The sequence below is a fragment of the Elephantulus edwardii genome, unplaced genomic scaffold, assembly GCF_000299155.1.
Source record: "Elephantulus edwardii isolate Elephantulus edwardi_28Jun2011 unplaced genomic scaffold, EleEdw1.0 scaffold00007, whole genome shotgun sequence".
NCBI lineage: Eukaryota > Metazoa > Chordata > Mammalia > Macroscelidea > Macroscelididae > Elephantulus > Elephantulus edwardii.
Window position 1 is genome coordinate 33322045 of NW_006399757.1, and position 16938 is coordinate 33338982.

A 16938-nucleotide genomic window follows, 5' to 3' on the forward strand; every position below is an offset into this window, starting at 1 on the left:
AGAACTGAGCTCCTTGAAACAACACCTATTATAAGGCCAGACAGTTAACAACCACCTTATACCAAAGATGAGAATGTAGGGGACCAAAGACATTGGGTAACAATAGAACAGAAGTGAGAATGCTCTCACATTGTGAAGAAGAATTTAAAATAGAAAAAAAAAGAAGAAAATTTTACTTAGCCATCCTTCAAGATCTACCCCAACCATGGTATTCTTAGATTCCCAAAGTGGTATGGACATTGGCACAGACCAAGGATGCTCAGCAGATTGAGGTGGGAGAAGGCAGTCAGTTTCATTCTGCATCTAAATATGTTTCAATAACCCTATTTAATGAAAAAGAAAATAAAAAGAATTGAAAAGAGTTTGGCATCTTCACCCTTCACCAACTACACTCAAGCTGACTCCTTCCCTTGCAGAGAGCACAAGGTAAGCAAACCTACATGTCAACACCTTCATTTAACTCCTGAGAGGGGGAAATGGACACTTTAAGTGAAGCTTCTGTCCAGTGGCATGTGCTTTGGTCATGCACTGACTTTACAGTCAATCACAACCAGTTATATCTGCTCTATCCTTATATTCTTCATAGAATGAAGTCACATTGCCCCAAAGATGGTACAAATTCAATTAAGAGCACATATTCCCAAATGAGGAAACTCTGGAACAATTCCTCTCTTGGTTATTTGCCCTTTTGCCCTATAAACATGTTAACCAGAAATTACTTATTTTTTAGAAGGCAATCCTTCTGCCAAAATAATATGCTTCAGGAACATTTACAAAGTCAATACAATGACCTTTAGCCCTCTCTCAGCCCTGGAGATTCCCAGGCTCAAGACCATTGGTTATATGGGGTCGTAACCAGGTACTGCTGTGGTCACAGTTTTCCCCATCCTTCTGATCTAGTTCTCTTGCTACAGAATAAGCCACTGATCCATTAGTCCATAGGTGCAACTTGGGATCAGATTCTTTGGCAAGGAATCGCAGCTCAGTCTTTCTCATCTTCTTTATGAATCTTGTAAAACCAAGCAACACAGAGCTAAATATCATCGAGAACCCACAGAGAAGAAACGCCGCAGTATAGCTGTCAGTTGTGTCCACCAGCCATCCTGTTAAAAAACAACAGAAGTAAATTAATTGTTGAATTGAAAACACAAGCATTTACCCACTTCCAGATTTGATAATTTGTAAGGACATTAATTATAGATTACTATTGTTGCAAGGCGGGACCCATCTTTGGAGAGGGACATCATGCTTGGGAGGGTGGAAGGACAGCACAGGGGTGGAAGACCCTCGATGAGATGGATTGATTCAGTGACTAGGGTAATCGGGATGGGTGTGTCAGAGACAATAAGATTGGCACAGGATAGAGCACGGTTTAGGGCTGTTGTACATAGGGTTGCTATGAGTCATAAGCGACTTGACGGCACATAACAACAACAACAATTATTGTTAGGGAGCTCTGGTGGCCTAATGGCAAGAAGCTGCACTGCAATCCTGAAAGCACATAGTTCGAGACCACTATCTCCTCTGCGGGAGGAGGACAGGTAATCTCCTCCGGAGAGATTAACTGCATGTGAAAACCCACTGGATGGTCAGCTATGGTTCAGTTCTGACTATATGGTACACAACAACAACAACAATGTTGTTAGATGTCGTCAAGTACAAGTCATAGCAACCCTATGAACAATGGCTTTGAACACTGTCCTATCATGTGCCATCCTCATCATCTCTGACATACGTGAGCCCACTGCTGAAGTGACTGTGTCAATCTGTCTCATTGAGGGTCTGCCTCTCTTTCACCTATCCCTCCACCTCTCCAAGTATTATTGATGTCCCTCCTAATGTTGTTGTGGTTGTTGATTGCCTTCAAGTTGAGCACAACTCATACACAGCGACCCTATGAACAAAAGACCTGAAGCCTTTCTATAACTATCAACATTTATCAAAGTTCATAGAGTTTCCGGAGGCATGTTGTTTAGGAAGTGGATGCCACTCCTGCTTCCAATAACATGCCCAAAATGTTTCTAAGGAGTACTCTGGCTGTACTTTCTCCAAGACATATCTGTTCTTTTTGGCAGTCCATGGGGTATTCTGTACTCTTCTTCAACACTACCACTATTATAATTGTAACGTAAACTTAGATGACTGAAAAACTGCACAGCAACAGAACACCACATTCAATTTTCTCAGGAACGCTGTGAAGTAAATGGATTGTTCTTATTACCCAAAGTGCTTGGAATTGTGTTACTTATTTATTAACTGCACAACAAATATTAGTTATTATTATTAATGCCATGAAATCTAGTAGGAATGATAAAAATTCAAATTATTTAAAGGGAAATTCTTTACATAGCTTTAAAATAATAATTTAAAATTCTAGTATCCGCAGCACCCCTTCACTGTCTTTCTAGTTTAACACAGAATTCTTTAAAGGAGAATCCAAAATTTTAACTGAACCCAGACATTGTACACCATCCAGAATGAAATGAAGAACTAGGACTTTGGGCCAACCCAAATTTCAAATAAGATCTTCAGAAGACTAATCCTATAACCACACAGTTCTTCCTTTTATTGTACCAAGTTAATCTCAATATATAGTCCACCTCAAAATTTTGAGTAATCAGGACATGTGATATGAAAAATATGAATCACAGTTATAGAAAATTCATGGGGTAAAATAAGACCTTTGTATGCAATCATTTTGTGATTACCAAAATGTTTTTTTCTAAAAGATTCCCCAAACTTTAACTCATATGCCAAAAAACCCACCACCCATTAGTAGAAAATGCCATGCAGAAATTAATATAAGACCCAGAGGGCTTCTTGGAGTTGAATTTTTTTTTTTAGAATGTTTAACTTGGAGAAGTCTGAAGCTTCAAACAGAGGCAACAAGTAGAGAGTTATCACCTTAATGATAATTAAATAAGAAAATATTATGCCCAGAATTTACATCCTAATGACTAGAAATGAGTATGTCAGTGCCAGATAATGGCTACAAATTGAAAGGTAATCTAGGAATGCCAATTTCATTTAAGTTCTGGGACTTTGACATTGGTGGTGAACACTAAAACTGAGTACAGTGGGAGAGTGTAGGGGCAGTTTCCCAGAATTAAGCATGAAACAGAGAGTCCTAAGCAAGAGTTTAAATGAATAGAAATTTACTTTTGTACCAATGAAGCTGTCAATTTCCCCCTCGTTTGCTGCAACTGCTGAAGTTTGGAAATAATCCTGAACTGTCTATTTACAACAGCAGCTAATGTCAGAAATCCTGCATCCTTAAAAAAAAAATCCCTCCTTCCAGGTAAATGTTTGGTTCATCCATATCCCAGTAATTCTGGATTTATACTATTTTTATTGTGGCAAAATACATATAAAACTTGCCATTTTAATTACTTTTATGAATTATTTTAATGGAATTGCTTGCATTCAGGATATTGTGAAAACATTACCATTTCCAAAATTTTTTCATCACCTCAGAAATTCCATATCCATTAAGCAATGACTTCCAATGCTCCCTCCCTTCCAGCTCCTAGAAACCTCTGCCCTCCTTTCTGTCTTCAATGATTTCCTTGTTCTAGATATTTCTTTTCAGTAGAACCATTCCGTATTTGTTCTTTTGTATCTGGTTTATTTAATTTAGCATAATGTCTTCAAGGTTCAATCATATTATAAAATGTCTCTGAATTTCATCCCCTTTTATGGCTGAATAGTGGTTTCCTTTTCTAGGGGCTGTTAAGGAGATTTGAGAGGGGATGGGAGTTTGCTTGGGAAGTTGGGGCAAGGGTCCTGTCAAGATGTGATCAGGCCCAGGGCCTTATCAGGATCTGGTCATTAAGTCACCTTATCAGGATATGCACAGGCCTTATCAAGACATTGATAAGTCTCCTCAAGGAATGGTCAGGCCTGGGGGAACTGGACGTTTTTCCTGCCAGCTCAAAGAGGAGTGGAGTGGTTCTAATGTACAAGTTGCTCCACAGAAGAAAACTGGACAAACTTGTCCTAAGGGATTTACAAAATCTGAAAAACCACTGGAGGGTTGGCTGTACGTTAGTTACAACTCGACAGCCATGAATGAGTGTGGTTATGGCTGAATAATATTCCACTGCAAATATAGATACCATATATCACATATCCTTTCATTTGCTGATGGACACTTGGGATGGTTCCACCTTCCAACTATTGTTAAGAATACTGCTATGAACATTGATGTACTTTTCAATCTCCTTAGCAATTGACTATAGAAAGAACTCCTTGAGTTGAGTAACATTTAACATTTTTAGAATCTGCTGGACTATTTTCCATACTATCTGTACCATTTTGCATTCTCACCACCAATACATATGGGTTCTAATTTCTCTGTATCTTCACTTAATGCCAGTGAAGCACATATCTCATTAAGGTTTTGATTACTATTTCCTTATTGACTAGGGTCATCACTCATCTGTCAGTTTGTCATAACTGTGGAGCTTGGTGTCCTTCTTTGACTCTAGAAACTATGTCACTAACATTTCAGACACGCACAGGAACACTCATGGTGGGGAGATTTCAACAGAGCTTCCAGTTAGGAAGCTGACGGGAAATTATTTCCATTTATTTTTGAAATAATTGGCCAGCTAGACAGAAGGAAAACAAATATTCTCACAACTGAGTGAATAAGAAACTTCATGATAAGTGGAGAAAATATAAGTTGTTGATATTATTTTCCTTAGATCCGCAATCAAAGCCTATGGAAACAGCAGTCAAAATATCAAATGACATACTTTAATGGGCAAATTTGTTGCTAAGGACCTCCCTTTAGAATGCTGAATGCTAAAGTGCAAGGATGTTGCCTTGGAGAAAAACATGTGGCTGGTCCAAGACATGATATTTTAAATCATCTCATATGTATTTGATGAAGAAAGAGTTCTTCTCGTGTGGTATACAGCCTCTGAAAATGGGAGAGTCAACTATTAGTCAGTTATGACTGGACAGAACATAACAATAACAATAACATGTACGCATGTGAAAGTTGAATAGCAGATAAAAAAAACCAATAGAATATATTGATGCCTTTGAATGTGGTAAATTATTAAATAGCTTATGGACTGCCAAAAGAACAAATGAGTCTGTCTTAGAAAAAGTTCAACCAGGATGCTCCTTGTCAGCAAGGATAGTGAGACTTTGTCTCATTTATTTTGGGCAATGCCTGGAAAAGGACATAATGCTAGCTTAAGAAGAGGATCAGAGGAAAATAGGAAAGTCCTCAATGAGATAGATTTTCACAACCACTAGAGCAATAGGCTCATAATAATGTTCTAACACAGCAGCAATGTTTGAGGATGGCACAGGACCAGGAAAGGCTTCATTCTGTTGTATGTTGTTGTGGTCGTTGCTAGCTGCTATCAAGTTGAGTACGACTCATAGCAACCTATGAACAACAGATCTGAACCATGTCCTGTCTGTGCCATTCTCATCATCTTTGACACTCTTGAGCTCATTGCCATTGTCACTGTTAATCTATCTTCTCAAGGGTCTTCGTTTCTTTCATTTCTTTCCCTTTCTAAGCATAATGTCCATCTCCAAGGAACAAACTCTCCTAGCAACCTACCCTAAGTATGTGAGACAAAGCTTTGTCATCCTTGCCTCCAAGGATCATTCTGACTGCCCTTTATCCAAGACATATCTGTTTGTTCTTTTGGCAGTCCATGGGATATTCCAGTATCATAGTTCAAAGGCATCAATTCTTCTTCAGTCATCCTTATTCGTCATTCAGCTCTCAGATGCACAGCAAGTGATTGAAAAGACCATGGCCTTAATTTTACAGTGGGTATGAGAAGCAAAGTGACAAGACCTCACGGCAGTGACTAATGATCTTAACCATCTATGTGTACTTATTGGGCATTTGTATGTTGGTTTTGGAGTAAGTAAATGTTTTACAGAAATGTCCTATGCTCATTTAATTGGTTTTTTCTTTTTCATTTTTAGTTGCATTGTAGTAGTATATACTAGATATTAAATCTTTATCACATATGATTTGTTGATACAGTCTCCCATTCTGTTGGTCATCTTTTATGTATGTTCTTGACATGTCTTTGCATGCATAAAAGGTTTTTTAAAAATAATTTATGCAGCCCAATTTATCTACTTTTCCTTTTGTTGCTTATGTTCTGGGTATCTCTCGACAAATCTGAAGTCATGAGGACTTACTCCTGTGTTTTCTTCTAAGAGTTTTCTGGTCTTAGTTCTTATATTTTGGTATTGAATTCATTTGGGTTAATTTTGTATGTAGTGTGAGGTAGGGATTCAACCTTACACTTGTAAGAAATCAACTGACCATAAAATTATAGACTTATTTCTAAATTCACATGCAGTTCTATTGATCTATATATCTATGTCTATATATTCCTCATATAAATCCATACTTTTGAAATTACTAGAATTTTAAATTAAGTTTTGAAATCAGAAAATGTGAGTCCTCCAACTTTGTTACTGTTTTTCAAGCTGATTTGACTTTTTGGGTTCTCTTAAAGTTTCATATTATTTTAAGGATTGGTTTTTCTATTTCTTTGGGATAGAAAATGGTTACAATTTCAATATTAATTGCATTGAATCTCTATATTGCTTTAAGTAGTACTGACATCTTAATAATATTAAGTCTCCCAATCAATGAATATGAGATGTTTGACACTTCTCTTTTGCCTCTCTCCATGCTTTGCATGTTTTTGTTGTCATGATTTAGGCATATACCTAACAGATCTAATTATTTTCATCTTTAGTGTGCACAAGGAGCTCTGGTAGTATAGTGGCTAAGCCTCAACTGCTAATTAAAAGGTTGATGGTTCAAATCTACCAACCACTCTACTGGAGAAAGATGTGGCAGTTTGTGTCTATAAAAATTACAACCCTGGATACTTCGTGAGACACTTCTCTTCTGTTCCATCATGTCACTATGAGTTGAAATTAACTTGACAGTGGGCTGTATGCTTATGAGCTTCATGAGATATCTAGTTGAGAAGACAGATTCCGGAAACTCGCCTCCAGACGTTCTAGTCACAGGTGGAAGGGTCAGATAATCTGCATTTTAACAGTATTCCAGGGGATTCTACAGTAGTTGGTCCTAGGAAAGTCCTCTGATAGACTTAACTCTAACCACATGCTCAACGTAAACAGAAACAGTCTCTCATGGGTTAATTGTATCCCAGTTCCAAGAATAATGCCTGGCATATATATGCAATAAATATTTGTCAAATTACTGATTAGATACATACAATAAATATTAAGTATTTAATATGCATTTTTTAGTTAGTGGCTTAATCATACCTTAAATTTCTACAGTCATTTACCATTTTAAAACCCTTTAGATGCCTAACCTAATGTAAAGATGGACAGTTGTAGACTCTCACATCTGTATGTGCAACTCTGGCCACCCACTAAAGCTCAGATTTTTATCCTTAGACTGCCCTGCTGGGCATTGTCACCAGTGTATTTCTGATATCTAACTATGTATAAAACATTAATTCTTTTTCTTGCAAACCCAACTCTCCAACTTCTTTATTTCCTTTAACTATGCTACTTCTCTGTAGGTTGTTTTGAAGTCCTTTATCTCCTTCACCTCCATATGCTATATTCAGTTGAGATGGTTGTATCTAAAACTTCCTCCTTGTCTCTAGAGCTCATTTCTATTTCTGTGGCAGTAGGCCAAGTTCAAGCCTTTATCAGTTTGCTCTTGAATTCTTCAAATGGAATCCTAACTGCTGCTTTCCTAAATCATGAGATCTATTGCTAGATCGTATTTTCTAAGACATACTCTATATGATGTTACCTATGTACACAAAACCAACAATACCATCACAGAAAGTCACCTCCATGAATACTCCCTCTTCTTTTCAACCTTACTGTCCTCTCCCTGTCTCCTACTGGAATCCTGCACTCCTGCCAGACATCCCTGTGAATGTACCCTATTTATTTTGAAGTCTGAGCAACTGCTCCAATCCATTGTTCCTACACATTGTGGTAGAAAAATCAAGACTTTAATTTGGAACTTATTCTTTCCAGGTGGGCTAAAGTTGGAAGAAAATTAAAAAACAAGGTGTAAGTAAGAGTCTTTTGTAACCATTTTACTGTCTGTGTATAAGGTCACTTTTTTCACATTAGTACAAGACAGCAAAGGGGTGGTTGACAGTTCTTTCTTAAAACTGACCTGCAATGGGTGGGCTCACCAAGTATGGCACTGCATGAAGAAAGTACACCACACCAAGTGCTGAGGACAAAGAGGTGGTCCCCACTATTTCTGCCGTCACTACTGGGATCAAGGTCACATAGGCACCATCAAAGTAACCAAAGGTACAAGAGAAAGGCACAAGCAAGGGAAGACTTTGAAGCATTGGGAGGCAAAGATAGCAGAGGCCGTCTAGTCCCACAGCAATGAGGTAGCAAACACACTGGTAGTTCTTCAGACACCTGTGAATTTAAAAAACAAAAATCAGTGTGGCATGCACAGTTCTATCTAACACCTTCCGAGTTACGGCCGTGCAACATTAAGTAGCACCGTTATTTATAGACATTCCACTGCTTATTATGTGCTGAGTTGCCTTCCTAGCTTTCCTTTCCTAGTGTTTGCAAAAGCAAAAGTCACTTTCTCCAAGAAGTATGATGTAGTAGAAGGCACTCAGATTCAGAGAGAGATAAATTTGAATGCAGTTCTATGATCTATTAACTCTATACTCAATTTCTTTAGTTGCAAATTCAGATTACTTCTAGATTTCTCTAAGGATAATTGTGAAGTAATCTCAATTGTAAGAAGACTAGTATTTTTCTAGTAGTCTGTCATATTAAGTATTTCCACACAGATGATCCCCTAATGTCGTAGGTCATAGATGTCAAACAAAGGGTTTTACAAAAAGCAAGCTGGACATGAAGATATTACTTTTTCAGTGATGATTAACATCTTGTAGCACTAACTCTTACTTTGAGACCTCTTCAGTGAGGGCCTCATCTCATGTCATTCCATTTTTTTCCTTGAGCTCCTAACCTGTCTTTGAGAACAACTATTTCAAAGTTAATCTACTGTCATCACCAACACTTTTCCTTTGGAGAGAATTTTATGCTTTACACTTTCTATACCTGGGTCCATCTGAGCTTCACAAAATACTATAAGATCAACAAGTATATTGGCTCATTTTACAGATAAACATCTTTGAGGCTTTGAAGTATTGAATTATTCTCTCTGGGTCACAAAGCTAGGGAGCTCTGCTGGACTAGTAGTAAGAAGCTGTGCTGCAATCTCAAAGGCACAGAGTTTGAATCTACCAGATGCTCTGCTTCTCTTCTAGGAAAAGGATGAATAATCTCCTCCCATGTGACTTACTGCCTCTGAAAGCATGCTGGTGAGGGTTTTGACTCAATGGTATACACAACAACAGGTCACAATGCTTATAAGGGGCCGAACAAATTAGAGAATGTTAAGTCTTCTATGTCCCACTCTATATATTTCTCCATAACATCTATACCAGAATGCTTCTTTGAAAGGATAGCGGCTCCTTGTACTTTCCTTTCTTCTGTATACATAAAACAATGTGGAATTAATTCTAAATCTAATATTCCTAATACTTGAGAATGGCAGCTGAATCCTGTCGAGATATAAAACATAAAAAGTCACAATGGGGATAGACTATCAAGGCATAGCTCAAGAATGAAGTCTTTCATTAAGAAAAATATAGCTTGCTGTTCTCTTTGGTCCAGAGAGATGAAGATTTGCTGTAGAAATTATTTAGTGTATTTCTGTAACTTTGGCTTCTAAGCCAATGACTAGAACAAGAGAATTTTCTATTTGTACTGTCAACCTTAAATATGTAGCTACATGCCATGTATTAATGTTGTTACCTTATCTTCTTTGCCTAACTGATTCTGTTCTTCTTTCCACAACCAGTTAAGATTGTGTAGTTCACAAAAAACTAACATACAACAGCCAGACAGAAGTTGCCTTACTTGGGGATTGATCTGCCTTGAATGGAGTTCAAGAACTATTGAGAATCTATAGTATCCCAGAGTCTCCTATTCAAAACCATACTCTTTCTTCTCCCATTTAGGCAGACCTAACATTTTAAACCATCTAGAATGGGGATTGGCAAACTGTAACATATCATATATTTTTATATAACCTGTAAGACAAGAATGGTTTCTCTGTTATAAATGGTGTTAAAAAAATCAAAATAAGAGTATCTTGTGACACATGAAAATCATATTTCAGTATCCATAAGTAAAAATCTTACATATAGCTACTTTCACTTGTTTACATATTGTTTCTAACAGCTTTGTACTATAGCTGAGCTGGGCAGTCAGTCTCCAGAGAAAACATGTGGCCCAAAACCCCACAAATAGTCATTACCTGTTCTTTTACAGAAAAGAAATCTGCCAACCCCTCATCTAGAAGAGCCAGCAAGGAAGTTACCTTTTTTTAAAAAAAAAAAAATTAATTTAAAGCCTGTTCACATTATATAAAAGAGTTCCTAGTGCTCTAGTATAGAACATGTTGGGTTGCTAACCAAAAGGTCAACAGTTCAAATCCACCAGTTGCTGTACACAAAATGATGTCCAGTATCTTTTCCCATAAAGATTTACAGAGTCAGTAGCCCAATGAAGGGTCACCTTGCACTGGATTTGACTCAGTGGCAATGGGCTTGAGGGTTTTTGTTTACTAACTTTTAAAACAAAAACCACAAACACCTCAGTATTTTAGTAATAGGTACTCTATTGGATGAGGCAACTAAAGAGGTGAGATCTGGAAAGCTCTGGCTCTGTAGCTGCAAGCAACTTGATGGCACATAACAACATTGGACGAGGGCTAAAGGGAAACTTTCGCTGATGGAAAACCAGTTGTGATTTCATGGAAGTAATGTTACCTTCTGTCGGTCAGCCACCCAAAGGTGATATTGCCGATAATGTCAATCACGCCCAGTATGGACATCAGGAAAGCAGCTTGCTGGTGACTCACTCCAACACTCAAAGCATAAGGCACCAAGTACACAAAGAGAGGGCTGCAGCCGTAAGCCATAAACAGAACCGAGATGGCTAACACAATGAAGTCTGACATCAGTAAAAAACTGTATTCCTGCTGCAGAGAGCCACAGAGGCAGCTCGGCCTCCATTCTTTGGTCAAAGGCGAGCAGGGAGATGTCCATTTCAAGTCTTGTTTCTGAGTTCTACAGACATGGTTCTCCCCTGGAGCTGTACGGTCCTCTTGAAGGGTAATGGGTCTCATCAAAGCTCCGCAGACACAGAGATTCAAAACGAAGCCCCCAAGAATCAGCAATGCTCCTCGCCAGGAAAACTGTTCAATGAGGAGCTGGACCACAGGAGCCAGGACGAAGGTGCCAATGCCACTTCCCGACATGGCGATGCCATAGGCGAGGGCTTTCCGTCGGCTGAAATACTTGCCAACCATCGCAATAGCTGGAGAGTAACAAAGTGCAAATCCAAGACCTGTGAATAAAGAGAATTCCACGGGGAAATCATGGACAGCCAATGGCAAGGGAATATCTCAGAATAAATTCTTTAGATTGAAGGAATTCTGTTGTTGTTAGATGCTATCAAGTCAACTCTGACCCACAGAGACCCTATAAACAGCAGACCTGAACCTTCCCTTGTCCTGCCCATCCACATGGGCTCTGATATGCTTCAGATTATTTTTAAGATCGTTTTGTCAGTTCATCATGATTGAGCCTTTTCCTCTTTTTCTCTGACCCTCTACCTTTTTTGCAGTTACCTTCCAAGGAATGAAACTCCTGACAACATTCCCAAAATATGTAAGACAAAGTTTCACCATCCTTCCCTCTAAGGAGCACCCTAGGATTGTGCCCTTCTTAAACCTCCTTTAAGCTATTTTCTAGACCAACCTGAAAGACACCTCCCCTCACCGAAAAGTCACAATGTGAAAAATATAATAGGCATGACTTTCTTAGAAGAGCCTTAAGTAAATGTGAAGACTTAAGCAAAAAGAAATGATGAATTGAAGAATGATTATATAAAATACATTTTAATTAACTAGAAAATCTAGATAACACTTGCTAAAGAAATTTTCTCTTTCTTTCTCGCCCCCCAATCTTGAACTCTCTATAAATTGCCTCAACTCTTCAACACGAGTGGAGACATACCCCTGATAATCTGGATGACTCTGGACTTTAGCTGAAACAGCATATATGATTGTCCCAGCGCCTGAAGGACACAGAGTAGTTTCACTTGGGAAATGGCATGCCTATTTCATAAAAACAACAACAACAACAAAACATCCAACCTAAAAACATCCCAGGTCAGAAAAGAGTCACTGCAGAAAGTCTTTTAAAGCTTTAAAGCTCCTATTCCTTTTCAGAAGGAGAACTGTTGCCTCTGAGCTGTGATGTTGGAGAAGAATACTGAATATCTCTATGGACTCATCTAACATACTTTGGGTATGTTACTATGAGAATACTAGTCCTTTGAAAGGGACATCATGGTTGGAAATGTGAAGGGTCAGAAAAAAAAAAAAGGCAAGATCCTCGATGAGATGGTCTGACATAGTAACTGCAGCAATGAGATAAAGTATGTCAGAAAAGACGAAGATTGCATAGGATATGACAGAGTTCAGATCTGTTACTCGATGGTCTGACATAGTAACTGCAGCAATGAGATAAAGTATGTCAGAAAAGACGAAGATTGCATAGGATATGACAGAGTTCAGATCTGTTACTCGAATCACTGAGTCGTACTTGACTCAATGACACCTAACAACAACATTCCTTTTCAAGTTAATAAAAATTGAAGGACTTTAAGCCTGGTTTTCATGGCATTTCAAATGCCAGGAGAGGGAAAGGAGACCTCCCTTCAGTTTCTGCTCCATCGTCAGTACAGGGTGACCAACTAGCCCAAGTTACCTGAACTGAGAGATTTCCTGGTCTTAAGGCTTTCACTGCTAAAAAGAGGGAGCTGGGCTTTTGAGTGCTGGAGAAGAGTATTGAACTGCCAAGAGAACAGGTCTGTCCTGGAGAAGGTGAAACCAGATTGCCCCTTGGAGAAAAGGGTTTTGAAGCTCTAGCTCATATACTTTTGGCATGTTGCCAGGAGAGATCACTCCTTGGAGAAGAACATCATGCTTGGAAGGGTGGAAGGACAGTCCAGAAGAGGAAGACTCTGGATGAGATGGATTGACACAGTGACTGGCAATGGGGTCAGGTGTGTCAGCGATGGTGGGGTTGGCAGAGTGGGGTTCAGAACCATTGCTCATAGGGTCGCTGACTCAATGGCACATAACAACAAGAGACCTTTTGGATTACAAGGAATAGAAACCTTACAAAGAAGAAAGAGGCCTATGAGGTGGCATCCTTGACATGCCTGAATCCACTTATACCCCTATGGCACAGTGCCTGGACAGCTTCTAGTCTACTCTCAAACCCCTCGGAGATTCTATGGCTCAACTTTCAGCTATAAAAGAAACACTAATACTAAGGAAGTTTGTACTCTTTAGCACAAAAATCCATATGAAATCCAAAGGGTAGCATTTTCCCAGGGATAATGCTCAGAAGGCAGGAAGGGGTAGAAAAGAAGGGCAAATGAAAATAGGAAACACAGGGAGGAAGGGGAAACAGTGCTGCCTAGAAACTGCTGAATGGAAGACCATGAACTCCATAAACTGTCATCCTAATCACAATTCACAATAAGAAACTCTCTGAGACATCAGGTCAACCGCCACTCCAGGCCCACAAACTAGCCTCATCTTGAGCCTATGTTGTGGCCGGAATTGTGATAAGGTATTAAAATATGCTGCTTCAACACACAGGAGCAATGATTTTGTAAATTATTATCTAACTTGGGAGGGACTGGAGAGCATTATGCTGAGTGGACAGACTCAGTCCCACAAGGATAAATATTGTGTAAAACCATTACTGTAGAATGAGTATAAGGATCCAAGAGAGGTGGGCGAGTTTGGAAGCAGAGGGATGAGGATGTGCACGGGGAGGGGGGGGTTAATCATGGGGTTGTACAATGTTGGGGGGTTGAGGGAAAGTGAAAGAATTTGTTCTTGACAACAGTGTATTCAAATTTTGTAAATAAACTAATTGTTTGTTGTTTTCTTTAAAAAAATTAAAAGATGCATTGCACTGGGAAAAAATATGCTGCTTTTCTTGGGGTTCATTATGACACTCTAAAGTCCTACTTCCAGATCATTGCAAAATAAATTGTATAATATTAAAAAAATTCACTTAGCAAGGCACTTACTTTCTTTTGGAAATGAGAAACTTGCATGTATTGGATAATGAAATGAGATACTCTATGAAGCAGGGGTAACTAAGTTTGACTGCAGGTTGTAGTTAGTTTTTGCAAAGACATAGTGAGAATGACAGGTGCTTAAAAACTTGTCACCTTGGCTAGATCTCATTTCTCCTGAGTACAGAATCTCAGCCACACGCCGCTGCCAACGGGACAGTGTGCAGTACCTTTCCTTGTGGCTAAATCAAAGTGGAGGTCTATTTTCATTGTTGTTGTTATCAGTCATTGAGTTGACTATGAATATATATATTAGGATGGTGTAATCAATTTCATTCCTAGCTCTTTTCTTTAACTGTTAAGTAGGTAGACATATGCTTGGTCAGCTAAATGATGCATCTAGCAAAATGAATATTTTATGAATCACTGTTCTATTGATGTGCTTGGCAGCCCCTGAATGAATGGGATGGGATTAAGTGGCACAAAGTGCTCTTACCTGTAAGAACTCCCAGAGTGAGGTAGAGATGCTTCAGACTGGTAGCAAATGAGCCCAGGATGAGGCCAGTAGACGCAAGCAAGCCACCCAGCATGATTCCCACTTGACAGGATAAATGGTTGCTGACAACACTCCCGAGTGGAGCTTCAAAACAAGGATAAATAGGTTCAACACAAAGGCCTTGCAAGCACTGTGAAAAGGCTATCTAGAGCTGTACTGGCAGAACAGGATACAATACATATTTAAAGCACGGAGTCCACCCTTCTCATTTAACACCTTTGGAAACAGAGGTCCAGAAAGAGAGGAATGACTTGTCCATGGTCACACAGAAAACAAGCAGCAAGCTGACATTAGAACCCAAGGTTTTTTTTCTTTTTTTTTTTTTAAATAAAATAAAGTTTTATTTTTCAAAATGTACAGTTGGTTGGACCTGTTCATGAATCTTCCCCAGCAGCTGGGGCATCACCACCCTTGGTATTTCTGGTGTAAATTACTTGTGTTTTGAAACCAGCTTGATAGGTCCTTTACTTAGCAGCCCCTGAAGGGCTACTCTGACCAGGGAACTGTGGCTCTTGAGACCCTCAGAGACAACAATTGGAGTCACAAGCTTATGGTTGGAAACTTCTTTACAGAGTTGGTCCTACTTGGCTCTATCAAACAGGACCAAGCTATGAGCTGGCCCAAAACTTTGCCTTTGGACCACTTCTTCTTTTTGGCCTTGCTCCAAGATTTGTTCACTGGGTCTTTGTTCTTCTTGGCCAACTTTCCAACACTTTTCTTTTTCTTCTTGTCCTTGGGCAGCATCATGAAGCTGGAAGAAGAGCTACCACCCAAACCTCCTGATTTAAATTTCATTGCTTATTCCATTTCTTTCTTCTCTAACAGCCACAGTCCCAGGGCCAGCGTATGTTTTTAAACAGTGGACCAATTATTTTTTCCCCCCATTTTGTTGACATTTATTTTCTTTTCATTAGGTCAGTAACATTCAAATTAAGAAAGAAATAGAGGCCCAATTCTTAATTTCAATTACAGGTGACTGGTATAGGGATGTGCCTCACATGCTTTGTATAATATTGATCAAACACCCTTATCAATAAAGGTGGAATTTAGCTGGTAGAGAAGGGAAGTGGACATCATTGTGAGATGAATAATGTTACAAAGGAAAAGGCCCAGGGAGAGATTAGAAATTCATTCTACAATCTGACACCGTATTCTAGCTTTAACTCAAAACTTTAACTCAAAACCTAAAAACATCTAGGAAAATGCTCCACTGGTTGGCTTCATTCTGTTGGTGTACTATTGTATCAGGATTGTATTGATCTCAAAGTTTACAGACTTTTAATTAAGCAGAGGCCGAGGAGTATTTGAAGTTTGGGAAGATAGGCAAGTCCAAGGTCATGAAGACACACTGCTTAAAGTATCTGATACAGAGTGCAGGAGTGCTCTTCCTCATTGGATCTCCCAAGCTGGTGACACAGGTGGTAAAAGCATAGAAACTTCTTCCTAAGGAAAAATTCCTGCTGACTCAGTACTCCTGGTAGCAAGATCACAAGAGTTAATACTCTTGGAATCTGCAGAGTATGATAATTTTTGTGCTGAAAAGGTTGAAATTGAAGGCTGACTGAACCCTATGTGATAGAATCAGCCAGCAGCGTGATGCTTCCTGTCTTGTTAAGATCATGCACAGCTGATTAATTATATCTACACATTTTGCTGGAGAACGAGAATAACCACTCTCTTGAATATATCAGATTATCTAAGTGGCTGCTGCAATGATGTTTGGCAAGTGACAAAACTTATACCAGGTTCAATTTACCCCAGATTACAAAATGCTAATGTTTCTGTTTATCCACAGGGCAGATGTGTCCCTAGTACCTGCCACAGACATGATTTTGTAGCATCTGGCCCATGTTCTGAGTTCATTTAATGTTAGTACAAAAGGTCTCAAGCTCCTGCATGACATTCAAACATGTTGCCGATGACATGACTGCTTTTAGCTCAGTGTCTCATATGTGGCAATACTGGTCACTTAAGGCCATTTACTCCTCTTTGGGGGATTGAAAATATTCGCCAAAAGATAAAAGAGAAGGAAATGAGTCACTTGTATCCTCTGAGAAAGGCAAACACGGCTCTCCCAGCATGCCAATATGTGCTCTGTGACTGTTAATGTGACCCTGAAATCCAAGTGCTTATTTTCCTAGTTAACAAAACAGGTTGTTGTTGTTGTT

The 16938-nt window shown here is 39.0% G+C and overlaps 1 protein-coding gene across 1 annotated transcript in view; it reads right to left on the reverse strand.

The window, feature by feature from the left end:
* Positions 1–839: 839 nt before the first annotated feature.
* The window catches only part of SLC16A12 (solute carrier family 16, member 12), a 27083-nt gene continuing 10984 nt past the window's right edge, over positions 840–16938 (reverse strand). Inside the window, 5 exon segments of the mRNA XM_006880405.1 lie at positions 840–878; positions 880–1103; positions 8177–8436; positions 10878–11457; positions 14711–14854. Of these exon segments, the coding sequence (XP_006880467.1) occupies positions 840–878; positions 880–1103; positions 8177–8436; positions 10878–11457; positions 14711–14854 (1247 nt within the window).